Source organism: Phalacrocorax carbo, chromosome 27 (genome assembly GCF_963921805.1).
Source record: "Phalacrocorax carbo chromosome 27, bPhaCar2.1, whole genome shotgun sequence".
In the NCBI taxonomy this organism is placed as follows: domain Eukaryota; kingdom Metazoa; phylum Chordata; class Aves; order Suliformes; family Phalacrocoracidae; genus Phalacrocorax; species Phalacrocorax carbo.
Window position 1 is genome coordinate 356002 of NC_087539.1, and position 15972 is coordinate 371973.

At 61.6% G+C, this 15972-nt stretch overlaps 1 protein-coding gene across 3 annotated transcripts in view; it reads right to left on the bottom strand.

Annotated features, from left to right (window-relative positions):
• LRP1 (LDL receptor related protein 1) overlaps positions 1-15972 on the bottom strand; it is a 94533-nt gene that overhangs the window by 35621 nt on the left and 42940 nt on the right. For all 3 annotated transcript variants that reach the window (XM_064474347.1, XM_064474346.1, XM_064474345.1), the window contains 17 exons: positions 12794-12956; positions 10782-11004; positions 10273-10462; positions 8699-8842; positions 8079-8315; positions 7320-7500; positions 6637-6859; positions 6191-6380; positions 5590-5715; positions 4806-4946; positions 4360-4485; positions 3981-4097; positions 3745-3825; positions 1443-1610; positions 879-1061; positions 493-693; positions 160-405 (listed from right to left, as the gene is read on the bottom strand). In XM_064474347.1, coding sequence (XP_064330417.1) covers positions 160-405; positions 493-693; positions 879-1061; positions 1443-1610; positions 3745-3825; positions 3981-4097; positions 4360-4485; positions 4806-4946; positions 5590-5715; positions 6191-6380; positions 6637-6859; positions 7320-7500; positions 8079-8315; positions 8699-8842; positions 10273-10462; positions 10782-11004; positions 12794-12956 — 2940 coding nt within the window. The remainder of the gene's footprint in view (positions 1-159; positions 406-492; positions 694-878; positions 1062-1442; positions 1611-3744; positions 3826-3980; positions 4098-4359; positions 4486-4805; positions 4947-5589; positions 5716-6190; positions 6381-6636; positions 6860-7319; positions 7501-8078; positions 8316-8698; positions 8843-10272; positions 10463-10781; positions 11005-12793; positions 12957-15972) is intronic.

Genomic DNA, 15972 nt, shown 5'->3' on the forward strand with positions numbered 1-15972 from the left:
GGGTCCACTGTTGACAGGCAGATCCCCCCAGGACCCGGCCATGCCCGTCAGCATGGTCCTCAGCTCCGCTGCTGCTGCCTCCAAGAGCGGGGGGAGGACAACCCCCACCACAGGCAGCTGGGGCAATGCTGCTGGACCCTACAGCCCACCCGCACGCACCCAGGCTGCGGCAGCTCTCGCCATCGGGCTCCAGCATCCAGCCCTCGTAGCAGGAGCACTTGACGTTGTACTTGTCCTGCTCGCACTTCTGGCTGCACTTGAGGTGCTTGGCACAGTAGCTCTGGATCTGGCAGGTCTTGTTGTCCGAGCCCAGCTCCATCCCCAGGGGACAGGAGCAGACGATGCCCTCACCAGGGGCCACACTGCAGTTGTGGCTGCAGCCGCCGTTGTTCAGGGAGCACTGGTCTGCGGAGAGAGGATGTGCTCGTCAGGTCCTCATCCCGCTCCCAGCCCGGGGAGACCCCATGTCCTGGCACCCAGCTCCGCACTCACCGCAAAGCTCGCCCTCATCAGAACCATCCCCGCAGTCGTCAGAGCCATCACAGAGCTTCTCGGGGGGGAGGCAGATGGAGGTGTTGTTGGCGCAGGTGTGGGAGGGAGGTTTGCAGACCAGTGACTCGCAGTTCTCCTCATCTGAGTTGTCCTCGCAGTCACTGTCCCCATCACAGACCCAGGCCTTGCTGATGCAGCGCGCTGCCAAGGGGGAACGAAGGGGCAGATCAGATGTTATTTCAGGCACTGGGGGTCCCGGCTGCCCTGGAGCTGGTGTCCTTCCCCTGTCTCCCCTGTCCCCATCCCCAGTGAGCCGAGGCAGGTCCCAGTCCTCTTCCCAGGTCAGAGGGGGCAGGTGGCAGCATTTCCCCCCCCGCCGCTCTCACCTGAGTCCTTGCAGCCAAACTTGACATTGGGGTCGCAGACATGGGTGACCCCCTCACAGTTCTTCTCGTCACTGGAGTCCATGCAGTCTGTGTCGCCGTCGCAGCGCCAGCGCATGGGGATGCAGAGCCCGTCCAGCCGGCACTGGAACTCGTCAGTGTGGCAGCCCCCAGGCGGGCGCGTGGCTGGGGAGAGGGCACGCACACCCAGTCACTGCCTTTGCCCTGATGAGGTGGGAACTGGGCAGGAACCAGGCGGGCTCAGGGGCGGGAGGAGGACCGGGCACTCAGCCCAGCAGGGAAAGAGCTGGGGGGCACCCAGAGGTGCAGGAGACGGGTATCTGTGCACCCAGGGTGGGCAGAGAAGGCTGCAGGATTCCCTGCCTGGAAGTGGGGGCTCTGCTTTGGGGGGGACTCTCCAGGCAGGACGGCAGCAGAGCTGATGCCTAGGAGGGTCCATCTGCCATGCCTGCCTCCCCCATCATCTGCTCACTCCCTCCCAGTGCAGGAGAGGCCACCGAGCAGCAGCACAGGGGCCGCCTGGCCCCGCCACGACCTGGGGCTCACCCTGGTTGGTGCAGTTGGCATGAGTCTCATCACTGTAGTCCCCGCAGTCATTGTCCCCATCGCAGGTCCAGTGCACAGGGATGCAGCGCCCGCTGTTGCACTTGAACTGGTTGCTGGAGCAGGAGTGGCTGCAGCCCGCCTCGTCACTGTTGTCCCCGCAGTCGTTGTCTAGAGAGGGAAGGGGAGCGGGAAGGGGCTCAGAGAGCGCCTGGGCAGCCAAGGGCTGCTGGAGGCACGGCAGGAAGGAGGAAGGCAGAGACCCCCCGGGGAGGGGAAGCGGGGAACAACGGGGATCGGATAGACCACAGCGGCAGACAGTTCGTGGGGCAACAGGCAGCCCCTCAGCGCTGGCGGCGGGACCTCCGCAGGAGAGGCCGGGCTGAACGGAGAGCCCCCGGTCCCCGGCCCTCCCGCCCCCCGACATGCTCGCCAGGCGCGGCCACAGCACCAGCAGCGCACAAAGAAAATGAAACACAGAAACTGCATAGATCAGCCATGTACCTGGGGAGGCTGGGAGGGGGCCCAGCACCAAGAGGGCCACTCTGCTCCACAGAGGGAGCAGAGCTGGGGGGACAGTGCACTCCTTTATGAGGCACATCCACGGGAAGATGGGCTGGTACAGCCAATTGGGGGGTGACAGCTTGCCTGGAGGAAAACCTAGCACCTGCTGATGGGCGGGGGAGCTTTAGTCTGATGGTGCTGCGACACTGGCAATGCAGCCCCTCTGCCTGCCCTGCTGGCACCGGCACAAGGCACAGGGCTGGCCTGGCTTGCTGGAACCACCACAGGGCTCTGCTCCGCTGCAGACGCCCCGCCTGAGTTCTGCCTCCCCATGCCTCTATCTCCCTCTATACAGGGGAGCTCATGAAAGGCACGGGGACGATGGCACTGACGTCTGCCACACAGCTTCACCAGGAGCTCAGCTCCTGCAGCTGCAGACCTTGACCTCTCCAGGCTCCCACCAACAGGAACTCCCCGAGCAACTCCACTCAGTAAAGCCAGGAGGGACATCTGCTTCACTCCCCAGCACTCGGCATGTCCCTCCCGCTGCTGGTGTGAAAAGGGCATTGCCAGAGGGTGGGGGGCATTGCCAGCATCTGGAGAAACAGCCCACGGGGCTCACAGGACTCTGGAGGGGGGCAGATTTGGAGGTGTGTGGGGCCAGGTTGGGGGTCTGGTGCATGTTGATCTATGCACTAACCGGTAGGCTTTGGACAGTTCTTTTCGTCAGAGCCATCCCCACAATCTTTTTCTGAAACACAGAACCAACCAGACAGGAGAGTGGGCACAATGACAAACAAAACAACACAACATGGCACACGCACAGAGAGCAGCACAAAAACACGCTGATGCCGGGACATGAACATGGACGTGGAGAGGGACATACAGAGGCTGCGCAGGCACACTGAGTGGCCTGGGAGGCGAGACCAGAAGCAGCAGAGGGTACTGGGGGAGACTGCAGCAGCTGGGCTGGGAGCCCCCCATCACTGCAGCTCCTGCCCCGCGGGTGCCTAGGGAGGCTCTTGGCTGCACGGAGGTGCTCCACGCCAAGGCCATCGCTTTTGTGAGCGCCTGACTGCTGGTGCTGGTGGATCCCTGGGAGAAGAGACCATCCCTTGGCGGGGATGGCTCAGAGGTGGGGCTGCGCCAGGAGGAAGAGGCCACTTGCTCAGGAAGACCCCAGGGAGAGACCTGCACCTACAGCTCCCCACTAACCCCCTGCACTGGCACGTGCACTCTGCAGCTCTGAACATGCCTTGCCTGCTCTGAAGCAACTAATTAAACCTAACGATGCAGAGCTGCTGGGAAGATTGAAATAAACGTGTGGGGAAGGAAAGCAGCCTTAGGGCAAACCCTCTCTCCCAGACCTGGCCCTGGAAACAGATCCGAGGCCAGACCTGAGCTCGCCGGGAGGCCGTTCCTGCCTTCCCTGGGGCTACAGGACCTGGCTCAGCCCTGCCAGCAGCACAGGCCACTCCACACTTGTGTCAAGCACTGGGGCAGAGCTTTGGCCACCTTGCAAAGAACACCAAGGTCTGCTGAAACAATCCCTGCCAGGCTGTTCCTGCAACACATGCTCCCCCCAAGGGCAGCCAAGGAAAACGTGGGTATTGGTGTTGCAGGGTGCACTTACAGCCTGAGCTAACGCCTCCTCCCTTTGGGCCTGGGCTCTGCCGTTCAGTGCAAGGCTGAGAAGTGGCCCTTGCAGGAACAGGACCCCCTGCCAGGCTGGCACCCCTGCGTCTGATCTCGCCGTCCCTGGCTGCATCCCCCTGGGCAGCTGCAGGGCCCTGGTCCTTACCATTGTCACACCGCCAGTTGATGTTTATGCAGCGCCCGTTGTTGCAGGTGAACTGCGTCAAGGGGAAGCAGGTCGGGTAGGCTGTGGAGGAGGCACAGGCACGATCAGTGTGGGGGAGACACCCTGTGCCCCAGTCCTCATGCCCAGCCCCACCGGTGCCTCTGCCCCATGGTGGGGTGAGAAGCAGCACTCCCCCAAAGGTCTCTGTGCTCCCAGCGCTCCCCACCCCAGCTCACCGCACGAGGCGGACTCATCAGAGCGGTCCCCACAGTCATCATCGAGGTCACACGTCCAGGAGATGGGAATGCAGCGCCCACTGGCACAGGAGAACTGGTTGGGGGAGCAGGTCCGAGCTGACCCGTGGAGAGACAGAGAGAGCTTTAGTAGCTGGCAGTGCCTTGCTTTGCTGGGGGAAAAGCGGGGAACAAAATTCCTGGGGCTCCTGTGAGGCACAGGAGCAGAAGCCAAACTGGCTGCAAAGTGGGCAGCAGGGACATGCAAGGCCCTAAAACCTTGGCCTCAGCCCTGCAGCACAAAGGGAACAGCAAAGGCTGTGGCTCAGCTCTGCAGTGCGAGCTCTCCCTCTGATCCCTGAGGATGAGGCAAGCTCCTCACCCGAGCAGGTAGAGTTGGACTCATCCTCGTTGTTCCCACAGTCGTTGTCCCCATCACAGAGCCAGCGGTTGGGGATGCAGCGGTTGTTCTTGCACTTAAAACGGTCCGAGGGGCAGGTGTGCTGGTCTGCGGGGGGAAACACATACTCAGGACCTGCCCTTCTCCATCCGTCCCCCATTCCTCCTCCACATCTGATGGAGAAAGTACTGAGAGAGAAAAGGGCAGGGAGCCCCAAACAAACTGGGGATCCAGGATCCTAATCACCACTTCCCCCCTCAACCATTCAAGCCCTCTCCCCTCCTAGAGCTGGGGAGGGGACGCAGGGGTCATGGATGCCCGACCCCATCCCAGCCACTAGCCCCACATCTGGGGAAAGCTTAGCCCGAATTCTGCTGCCCCAGGAGTATGTAAACTGCTATCCCGTCATGCAGGAGGTGGCTACGCACGGCAGAGCTCAGGGGCTTCATCACTGTTGTCCAGGCAGTCATTGTCCCCATCGCATTTCCAGCGCTCCTGGATGCAGCGGTTGTTCTTACAGGCAAACTCTCCAGGCTGGCACTGCGGAGGGGGGATGTAGGACGGGTTGGCTGGCAAGGGAAAAGCAAAGGGAGGGGATGATTTTAACCAAGTGACCAAGAGCAGGGCAGCAGCAAGGACAGCCCTGTGTCCCCAGGCTAGCAGGATGTCTATGCGACAGCCCAGCAGCCCTGAGAGCATACACAGACACTCATGCCCATGTGCACCAGCTCCTGAGCGTGAAACAAGAAGGTGCAGCCCACGGTCGAGGGGGCGAGACCCTGGCTCAGCCTGCATACACAGGCTGCGCCAGCAGAGCTTCACCCCTCTCATTTAAGCTGGCAAAGCACCGTACCACCCAGGCTCCCAACCCTGAACCTGGCTCTCCCACACGCTGGCAGCAGAGCGAACCCGACTGCGGGCAGCGTCAGACACAGCTACATGGCTTCAGCACAGCAATCCCCACCAGGGATTTCCACCCGCTTCCCCAGGCAGGTGGCTGTCCTGCTGCCGTTGTGCAAGAGCTGGTAACGTGGCACATCTGCAGGCTCCCATGGGTGCAGGGAGCACCCACCTCCCCGAGCCCTGGGCCAGCCCCCCACCGTGCGAGGCATCGCTGCTGATGTGCCAGAGCAGAGCCACAGCCTCCATGTCCCCATCCATCCCTTGGGGCAAGGGGGACCCCTCCAGGGGTCAGGCCCCAGCGCAGCCTACCCTGGCAGGTGACGGAGTCTGATCCCAGGATCTGGTCCTCAGCACAGGCACACTGACGGCCCCGCGGGGTGGCCAGGCACAAGCTGCTGCAGCCACCGTTGTTTACGCGGCACTTGTTGGAGCCCACTGCAGAGGCAAGGCAGAGGTGAGGAGAAGGGGACTTCAGCACTCAGGGCACCCTGCTGACCCACAGTGAGCTGCTGGGTGTCCCCGGCCCCTTGGACTCCTTCGACAGGCTCCACAGTTGGAACCCAGCTGGAGACCCCAGTTTGTCAGTCCATGCAAGGCAGCAGGGACCCCTCAGGGGACACAAGGCCTGGCTGAAATAGCTGGAACACCTGGCAGGGAGGGATGGAGGGAGGGGGAGAAAGAGAGGAAAGGCTGGAAGGGCAGGGGGATGAGTGACAGGGTTTATGCAAAGAAAGACAGGGTACACGGGGATGGACAGACAGGCAGGGATATGGCCAAAAGGAAGGAAAAAGAGGTGGGGGGCTGCTTCAGTGGGGCACTTCCTCAGCCCCCATTCCCTCCCTCTTCCAGTGCCCCCGTTCCCTCCTGCGTGGCAGGTCCCCGTGGTGCCTGGCAGAGGTGGCCCCAGCACCTTGCTGCTGCTGCGCGTCGTACATCCGGATCTCGAAGATGGGTGGGCGCTCGTTCCGGAGCAGGCTCACCACCTTGGAGGCCTGGTCCAGCCGGTAGATGCTGCCGCTGCGGTACTCGGTCCAGAAGAGGAAGCTGCTGTAGTGGCACAGCCCAAAGGCGTGATTCAGCTCAGGTCCCTCGTACACGATCTGCAGGCCCAGGGAGGTGGAGAGGCTTGTCGTTAGCTGGGACAGGTGCCCGGGGAAACCCCACAAGGTGGGAGAGGGCAAGGGACAGAGCAAAGAGAGAGGAGGGGACAGGTGGCAGGGGAGCGTGGCTGAACGTGGCCAGTCACCCACCAGGCAGACCCACAGCAAACGCAGCCAGCCAAGGCAGCGGCTTCGCTGCCCACAGCCCCAGCTCAGGGGCTGGCAGCCTCTGAGAGGCCACGGGGCCTCCACTTGCCTTCCGCTCAGTGCCGTTGAGGTAGACCATCTCAATGCGGTCATAGAAAGCATCCACCCAGTAGAGGATCTTAGCTGGGATGTCCAAGCTCAGCCCGTTGGGCCACAGGACAGTTTTGGAGGTGATGAAGATGTTGCGGTTGGAACCGTCCATCCAGGCTCTCTCAATCTTGCCCCTCTTGCTGTCCTTGGGATCCTCCTCCCAGTCTGTCCAGTACATCCACCTGCCACAGACGCTAAGCTGTTACGGAGGCAGACGAGCTGGGCTTGGAGCCCACCCCACTGCTGATCTGAAGAGCAACTGGCTCTGCCTCCACTGAGCCAGGTGCGAACTCTCCGGCTGCTCGCAGAGCGGCTGACAAAGCAGCGGCGAGGTCCTGCTGCCCTGTGCCTACAGCCAGGCCCCAGCCCAACGCAACGGCCCTCCTGGCCGTGCCAGTGCTGCCCAGCCCAGGCTGAAGCTGCGGCGCAGCTCAGAGCTGCTGCCGTAACCAGAGCCGGAGCCGCTGCCCCGCCTGGCCCCGCTGCCCCAGCTTGGCAGCCTTCGTGAACACAGAGATGCAGTGGGGCAGTCACAAGCCATGCGGAGCTCAGGACCCAGCCGCCAGCTCTGCCGGTCCTCGCTGCGGGCAGGAGCAGCCGTGCCCTCCCACAAGCCGGCCCTGCCCACCCAGGCACCCGCACCCATTCAGGGGGTCCACCACGATTGCTCGGGGATGGGTCATCTTCCCCTCGATCAGCGTCTTCCGTGTCTGGGCAGCCTTCTCCAGCCGAGCCACGCTGATCGTCTTTTTGGGGCCGTCATCCGTCCAGTAGAGGTTGTTCCCCATCCAGTCCACTGCGATCCCTTCCACATTGTGGATACCTTTTGGGAAAAGCAGGAGCGGGCGCTCATCACCAGGGCTGCGTGGCACCGGGAAGACGAGAAGTGGAAGTGACAGCCCCATATAATTCACAGTGTGCTCGGCACCACCCAATCCCATCTCAAACCAACAGGGAACAACCTGCCCCAGTGCAGGCAGCTCCCCCAGAGGTACTGCAGCCACAGGGAGCCGGGGCTGGAGAAAGCCAAATTCAGGAGCATCCGTGGCTGGTTTGCCCCAAGAGAATGCAAATCTACTCGTCTGGCAAGATGGGGAAGGATCAGCCACTGCACTGAGCCCCAGGGACCCTGACTGATGGGGTTGGACCAGCTTGGGCAGGAGGGGGACTTCCAGGGGCAGGGGTCCCTCACCTGACTCTCCTGGGGTACCTGTCTTTCAATAGCAGTCTACAGATAAACCCAAATAGCAGCTTCAGCCCTTAGCTTTAAGGGTCAAAGATGCAAGAGAGAGGACAGACGCGCTGCCATTACGCGAGGCAATGCGCTGATGGCTGCTGCTGCAGGCTCCCGGGGGCTGACCACCCCAGGGAGGCACCAGGCTGGGCCCCTTGGCCACGCACCATCCTTCAGGATAGTCTCTCGTTCTGTGCCATCGATCTTCTGGCGCCCGATGAGGTAGCTGGTGGTGTCAGCGAAGTAGATGAAGCCAGTCTCGGCATGGAAGTCCAGTGCTCGGGGGTTCATGAGGTTCTCAATGGGGATCATGTGCTCGTCTGGCACCTTGGCTCCCATATCCATGCCACGGATGATGCCTGGACGACCCTTCCCATACACCAGGAACAGTTCGTGCTCGGGTTCTGCAGAGAGATGGGGAGAGCCATCGCCACCAGCCAGGCCAGAGTGGTGCTGGGGGTGGGCAGCCCAATGCCCACAGCACTGGGGCTTTTGCGGGGTCGAAGCTATGACAGAGAGGTGAGGAGGAGGCAGCAACCTGCCCCTGCACCCAGCAGGTCTGCAGGGATCGCAGAGCCCAGCAGGCAGCCCACAGCTTAGACTGGGAAGGAAAGGTGTATTTGCAACTGGGAGGGAAGGAATCGAAAAGCTCTGCTTGCCTCTGGCTCTGTGTGCTCCCAGTCGTCTGGCACAAGTGCCCCTGCCCACCCCAGTCCCTCGCAGAGAGGGGTGGCCACAGCTCCCTCGCCCCCCCCCCCCCAGCTCTCCAGGGAGGGCCAGGACTCACTTTTGCAGGACTTCCCATCACTGCCCAGACTGAACCCAGAGCGGCACCGGCAGGTTCGGGTCTTGTGGCTGTTTCCAAGGAGGCAGATATCCGAGCAGCCCCCTGGCTTGCCAAACTGATCCGGCTCGCAGGCGTGGCTCCTCACTGCAACACAGAGTGGGGGCTCCAGTGGCCAGGGGCAACCAGAGCAGCGCAGAGATGTCCCGCCCAGCCACAGCTCCACACCGGCCAGGAAGCACAGGCAGGCAGGGGACACTAGTCCGCAACCGCAGGGATGTAGAGACCGTCTCACATGTGCTGCCGGCCCAACCGTGGCTCTCCGGTCTTTAGCGGGGCTCCCTCCCCCTGGAGCTCCCAGCCAGTCAGCCCGGAGCTGAGCATTGCACAGGAGGGACAACGCAGAGATGGGAAAGGACCTGCCCAAGATGCAGGATCACTGAGGAGCAGAAACCAGCACAGTGTGTCCCAGCACACCGCCACAGCCACTGGGCCACCCTGCCTCCGTCCTGCCACGCCATCCCTCATGGGCCACGGTGAGCGTGGAGCTGCCCGGCTGCTCTGCAGACAGCGCCGTCAGGATGAGCCCCAGAGCACGGACAGCCAGCACCGGCCTGGAGAGCCCTCTTAATCACACTCTTTCACCGTTCAGAAATCTCCTGATTATTTTTATATTCTGGAAAATGCCAAGCAGGCTGCAGATGCTAAGAGGATTTTAAACGAGTAAATTGATTAACTGCAGGAAGGTGCTGGGAGTGGAGCAGGCAGACAGGGACGGATGCAGGGAGGGGATGGCGCCTGCAGCTTCGAAGCCTTTCAACTCCCTTGAAAACCCTCGGTGCCCAGGAGCGCGCGTAGCCCCAGTCAAAGGGTGAACATGCTGGCAGCGGGGACCGAGAACGCGTGGCACCGCAAAAGGGAGCCATTAATATTTCAAGATGCTGCATCTGCTCCAATGTCCCTGTGCTCTCCAGTGAGACGTGATCAATCAACCATGCAGCACAGCTGTCTGGCTCACAGGGACGGCTGCCACATCTCTTGCAGAGCAATAGCGGGGCTGGGGGCACCCCAGGGTATGCGGCAGCCCAGTGAGAGGCCAGCACCATGGCTGCCTGGGGAGCAGGAATCCCATGCAAGCCCCTGGCCGAGGAGCACTGGCAGCAGGATGACAGCTCCGGGAGGCCCTGTGGACCACAGATGGGCAGCTGGCTCCTCCGTCCTGTCCCTGGGCTGCTGCATTTCGGCACCCCCAGCACTTGACACCCCTGGACAGGCTCCGGCAGTGCCCTCCGTTCTGCCGCCACCCCCTGCGGTGAGGCTCCCGCTGCCAGCTGCCTGCCCCGGCACACGGAGCTCATGGGGATAGGGGGAGATGGAGATGTTTTGGCAGGGCCAGGCCCAGGGTGAGCATGGCTCCTCAGGGCTGCAGGGTGCTACCGACAGAGGCTCCTGGGCAAGCAAACACATGGTGGGTGTCCGACCCCATTAGGAGAGGGAATTCAGAAGGTGCAGCCTGTCCCCATCACCGCTCAGACTTTGGGGTCCAAGAAGCTGCTTTTCTAAGGCCGGGGTCCCACCTGTGGGCTGGCGCCGTTGGTGGTAGATGTGCAGCGCTCCTCCCTTGTCCACCCGTGTCACCACCTGGTATTCGGTGCTGTTGAAGCGGTTGACCCGGATGACACTGGTTTTCTGCTGGGCGTTGGCATTATCAGAGTTGGTGGCGTAAAGGTAGTTCTCAAAGACGGTTAGCCCGTAGAGGTGTTCAATCTGGAAGGCACCACACAGGCATCCACAAGGAATTTAGGAGGAGACATGAGAACCCTGGCTCCAAGGCATGCAAAGCCCCCCATCCCTGCCCCTGATCCCACCCTATGGCTCTCGTCCCGCCTCATTTAGGCCACGAGACTGGGCTTAGCGGGCAGGTGCTGCAGGACTGGTTGACGTCAAGCAGCTCACACCTTTTCTTTGCTGGACCAGCAAAGCCAAGCCCGTGGACCAGTGCTCCCCAGCAGGCTAAGCTCAGACATGCCTCCAGCACACTGCCGTAAGGCTCCCCCAACCCCAACTTCCCTCTGGCCCCACTCACCAGGATGCCCTGGATGATGGTATGTCTGTTCTTGCCTTCATAGTCCACCACCTCAATATAGTCCAGGTAGGCATCAGCCCAGTACACCAGCCGGTTCACCAAGTCCAAGGTGATGCCGTGGGGGAAGACGATCTTGCTGTCCACCAGCTTGGTGCGGTTCTGTCCATCCATGTCACAGCGCTCCACCTTGGGGATCTGCCCGTAGTCGGTGAAGAACACTTTGCTGTGTGAGAAGGGCAAACACGGGAGCTCAGGGCCGGGATGTCACTAGAGACGGTGCATGCTTATGCCTGCAGACACGGGCTTGCCCCCGTGGGTATGGGGGTGGCTGCGGTCCATGAGAGCAGCTCCCAGCCAGGGCCGGCCCAGGGCAGCTTCTCGCTGCCTGCACAGTCCAGCTGTGCCAAGGGCTGGCAGCACCTGCCTGCACCTTCTGCCAGATGCGGCAGCAGGGGGACCTCAGAAGAGCCACAGCAACCTGGGCAGAGATGCTGAGACAGGCAGACAAAAGCTTGAACCCAGATTTGCTGGTGTCACCAGGAAGAGGTCCATGGCCCTCCACCAGCTGACATGTTAAAACACAGCCTGATGCATCTGCCCACGTGCTCTGTGCCTGAGAGCTGTCCTGCCTACGGCAGCAGCTCTCAGCACGGCACTTCCCAGACAAGGCACAGCCCAGAGCTGGGGCTCAGCACCACTGCCCTGGGCTCCTGAGCCGTGCTGGGTCCCTGCTACAGCACCCAGAAGACTAACTCAGTCACCCATGAGGCTTCCCTGCACCTTCGCTGTTTGAGGCCAGAGTCTCTCTCCAGGCTGCTACACGATATTTATTTATTTATAAAAAATACTTCAGATTTTCTGCTTAGTAACATCAGCTCTCTTCATTCAGGCAAGGATAAAAGCACCCATCTGGAAAGCAGCAGGTGAGCAGGGAGATGGGGCCCTGCAGCACGCACACGAGCACCCTCGGACACAGCACACCGTTGGGTTAGGCAGACCACGCTCGCACACTGACAAACTTCCCTGTCAGGCAGCGGGATTTCCCCTGCAGACACGCCCTGCTGCTGGACCACGCTCACAGAAAGCGCCCGGTGGGATCTTGCACGCTACGCTACTCTGCCCGCTGTGGCCTCAGCCACACCAGCTCCCACTCCTGGGGTCCAGCAGCTGCCGTTCACACCCTGAGCTGCTCCGATGATTCAGCATCCCAGCTTCCCCGTGTGCAGGATTTTGCAAAAGACAGCTGCTTGAGAGCTGCCATCTGACCGCAGAACCCCGTATAAATAGGCACAAGGGTCGCTGCTCAATCTGTGCCAGTATCTGACTGTTTCGGTTCCTGAAAGCCGGTGCAAAGCTGTAACCATGCAGCCGCAAGCTAGACGCAGCAGCTTGTCCTGATCCTGGCCAGGTCCATTCTGCAGGACCAAGCACTGGCAGAGCCGCTGCCCGGGGCAGGCGGAGCAGGACGCGCCCCTCCAGAGAGGGGCTTCTGGACACAGGCAGGCAGGTACCGGAGACCCCACCAGCCCCAGAGGGAAGGACCACACTCTTGCCAACTGTCACCGAGAACAGTTAATTAGAAGACCCAGGTTCAGATGCTGATGTTCCCCAGTGCCACATTTGTCCAGCTCTGCTCCCACACCAGCGCCGGTCCCCAGTGCAGCGCCAGCTGAGCAGAGGCTCAGGCTGCTCTGGTCCACCCCTAAGGACCAAACCTTCGTCTCCCCCAAAAGTGGCTGGTACCAGTGGTCTGCTTAAAACACTGCTGCTACAACTACCCTACAGCACATGGCCCCAGTCTCAGCCGAGGGAGAGAAAATGCTGTGAATTACTCATTGCTAAAGCCCAGAGGGGCCCTCGCAGGCAGGCGAATTGCTTCTCCAGCAGCATCCCTGCCATCCCACTCAACTACAGCAGCCTGACCCTCCTGGCTTGCTCCACCTCCCCAGATCAATGGTGCAGGTCCAGGCCACAAACGCTGAGCCCTCCCACCCCCCGAGCAGGGCTCTTACCCCATAGCTGGGTCCAGCGCTATCCCTTTGGGGTTGTATAGCTCCAGGTCCAGCAGTGTGACACAGGTGACTCCATTCTTGTTGCAGACAAAGATCCTGTCATCGATGTCATCCACGAAGTAGAAGTTGCCCGTGAGCCAGTCAATAGCCATCTGCTCCACATCTAGGTTGGGGTGGGGGGGTGGAGAGGTTAGGCAGGGGAGGGAGGGAGCCAGGAGCCCCACACGTGCCTATGCAGCATCTCTGACCACTTCCCAGGTCCCCAGGCATCTCAAGCACAAGAGCCAGGCTGTGGGAGCCACGAAGGAGCTGTGATCTGCACTGCACCAGGGACCTGGTCCTGGTCACCCTGGGTGGATCAACACCGCAACCTCTCCTCTCCTCCCGAGGGGGACGGGACCTGCCACCCCCCAGGCAGCCCAGCTGCAAGTAGCAGCACTGTTGGAGACATGACACACAGCCAGGAAAGCATCCGTGGGAACACTGGCCTGAGCAGGGGCAAGGCTCTGCAAGGTGGGCACTGGAGGAGGGATGAGGCAAAGCCGGTTCCTGGAGAGCTGAGTAGCACAGAAAGGGAAAAGGCTCAAACCACAGCATCGGGACAGCAAACGTCTGCTGAGCCCACGCTCACGGCAGTGCAGGGAGGTACTGCAGCAGCTGGGGCTACAGGCAGAGCCCTACTCGGGTGAGACAGCATGGGCAGAGCAGGCAGCATGGGCTAATCCCAAGCCACAGGGATGCCCCGAGCCCTGAAGCAGGTGAGAGGTGGCATCTGGCATGTGGTGTTTGAGTATTTAATTAAAACAGTGAGAGACTTAAATCGGATAAACCCAATGCACCCTAATTCCTTCCTTGCGACCAGGTCAGTGCTCAGCAGTTCCCCACATCCCCCAACCGCCTGCCAGCCTGGGGCCAAAGGCCAGGGTGATGGGCTGCAGCTCCCAGAGGCTCTGGGAGATGCCAAGTGCTTTGGAGGCCTATCCTGTTGGTTAGTGCCCCCCAAGACCCCGCACCACCCCCACAGCGACACCGCAGTGCTGGCACCACAGCTCGGCTTCACAACGGGCACGGGCAAGGCAGAGGAAGGACGGGATGGGAGCAGCAGCAGCCCCACAGCCCGACCACCCCGAGGACATCGGGACCCAGACAGCCCCGGAGGAGCAGGGCCAGACACCACTGAATTATTAACCAGTGCAGAAGCTCAGGAACACAGAGGGAGGGAAAACGTGAATCAAGCCAGGACATTTTGCAACGCCCCGCACTCCCCCTGCTCGCAGGATTCGGCCTGACGATATCAAGCCCTTCCTTGCTGTAGCACCAGGAAGAGCTGCCTGGGTTTTGATGAGACCCAACTGATGAGCACCCAGTAGTTTGGGGGTGCCCCGAGCGCACACCTGAACCCCAAGCCCCTGAGTTATCTAGGCCAGCTCGCCTGCACGCCTCCACTGAGCATTTCGCCTCGAGGGCACGGCCCCAGGGACGGGGACGTCCTGCCGGCCGACATGGCCAGCTGGTGACCAGCCGCCCCCCTTCCGGAAGGGCGAGGCCGCAGCGCCCGCAGCCACCACCCAGCGTGATGCATCTCATAAAAACAAGTGGAAACAGCCGGAGCCAAGGAATTAGCATCAAACCAGATGAGCCAAAGGCCCACGCAGGGCTCCTCCCGCGCTGCCCAACGTGCCAGAGCTGGCAGTGGGGCCGGGGCAAAGTCGGGGCTCCCGGTCTAGACAGGGCGCCCGCACTCTCTGACCCAGCTCCGAGGCGCCCGCGCGCCGGCTGGCAACAGAGGGCTTTGTGCGGAGTGAAAACCACCTAAAAAGGTGCATGGGGGGTGTCAGGGGGGCGGCGTGGGGCAGGCGAGGGCCTCGCTCTGCCTCCGAGATGGGGCTGCCTGAGTCACGCTGCCTGGACCAGTGCCCTCCCTCCACCCTGCACCCCCCAGCCTTGATTCACCCCTCTGACAAGGGGAGGGGGCGGCAGAGCCACGCACACGCGCACAGCCCTGCTTGGGTGAGAAACGCTTCGGCAGAGGGATGTGCAAGAATTCCCCAAAAAAGCAGGTCTTGGCTCGCGCCTGCGCGGCTGAGTCACAGTCATAGGACCGGGGGAGCGATCCAAGCAGGGGCGGACAGGGAGCGCCCGGCGGGATGGTGCGGAGGCCCTCACCCCCCGCACAGGGGTGCGGACCCCCCTGGCTGCAGGCTTTGGCTTCTCCTCGCTGCCCTCCTCCCAGAGGAGCCCGGCCATCGCTACCCCGTCACCAGCGCTTGCCTGCACCTTGGGCCTCCTTTCCCATCACTTTCCCCCAAAGCCCCTGGTGTCACAGGGCTGCTGCCACCTCACCAGCTGCAGCCCACCGAGCGGGGCCACGTCCAGCCCGTCCAACAGGGAGGAAGTTCACCAACACGGCCCTCAAAGGCTAGACAGGAATCAGAAGGGAAAATGGCCAAAACAAGCTATAGGTTTCCAGCCAAGCTATAGGTTTCCAGCCGCTCACTTCCCGGGGTCCGCAGCCTCCCTCACGTCGTTTCTGCGAGGGTCGCCTCTCCCTGTCAGAGGAGAGGGTCCCCGTCCTCCTGGGGGTCTCCCGGCTGGGCCCCAGCTCCGAGCTGGGCAGTGCTGGGCTGGGGAGCTGGGGGTGACGCAAGCACTTGCTCTTCTCCCAGGCTGTATTTTTGCAGCTGGAAAGCATTACCCTCCTCAAAGGCTTTTGTTTTTCAGCTTGCTCCTTCTCTCCCTGCTTGCATCCTCCCCCCTCCTTTGCAGGAATCAGTTTTTATTATTATTATTATTATTTTCAGCTCTTTCTTTTAGCCTCAGCTAAACCTGGATTTCCTCTTGAACTTTCAGTGGAAGCTAATTTAGCAAATGTCTATTTTTAACCCCTCGTGTTAGCCCGCAGCAAGCTCCCCCCACTCACTACTTGGCTTTAGGAGAGGGGAGGAGCGAGGGACATGGCCTCTCCCCGCCAGCCCCCGTGCGTCCCCCCGCAAGAGAGCAGGTGCCCAGAGAAGGTGTGCCACAGCCACCCATGACCAGCAAGACGTGTGCAAGGAGCCAGCTCAGGGGCACCAGCAGGGACCAGCCCGTCCCTGGGGATAGGAGGGGTCCTGTGAACAACTTTCATGGAAGGAAGAAGCCGGGGGGCAGCAACCACCCCTCTCCTCCTGCCCACAGCT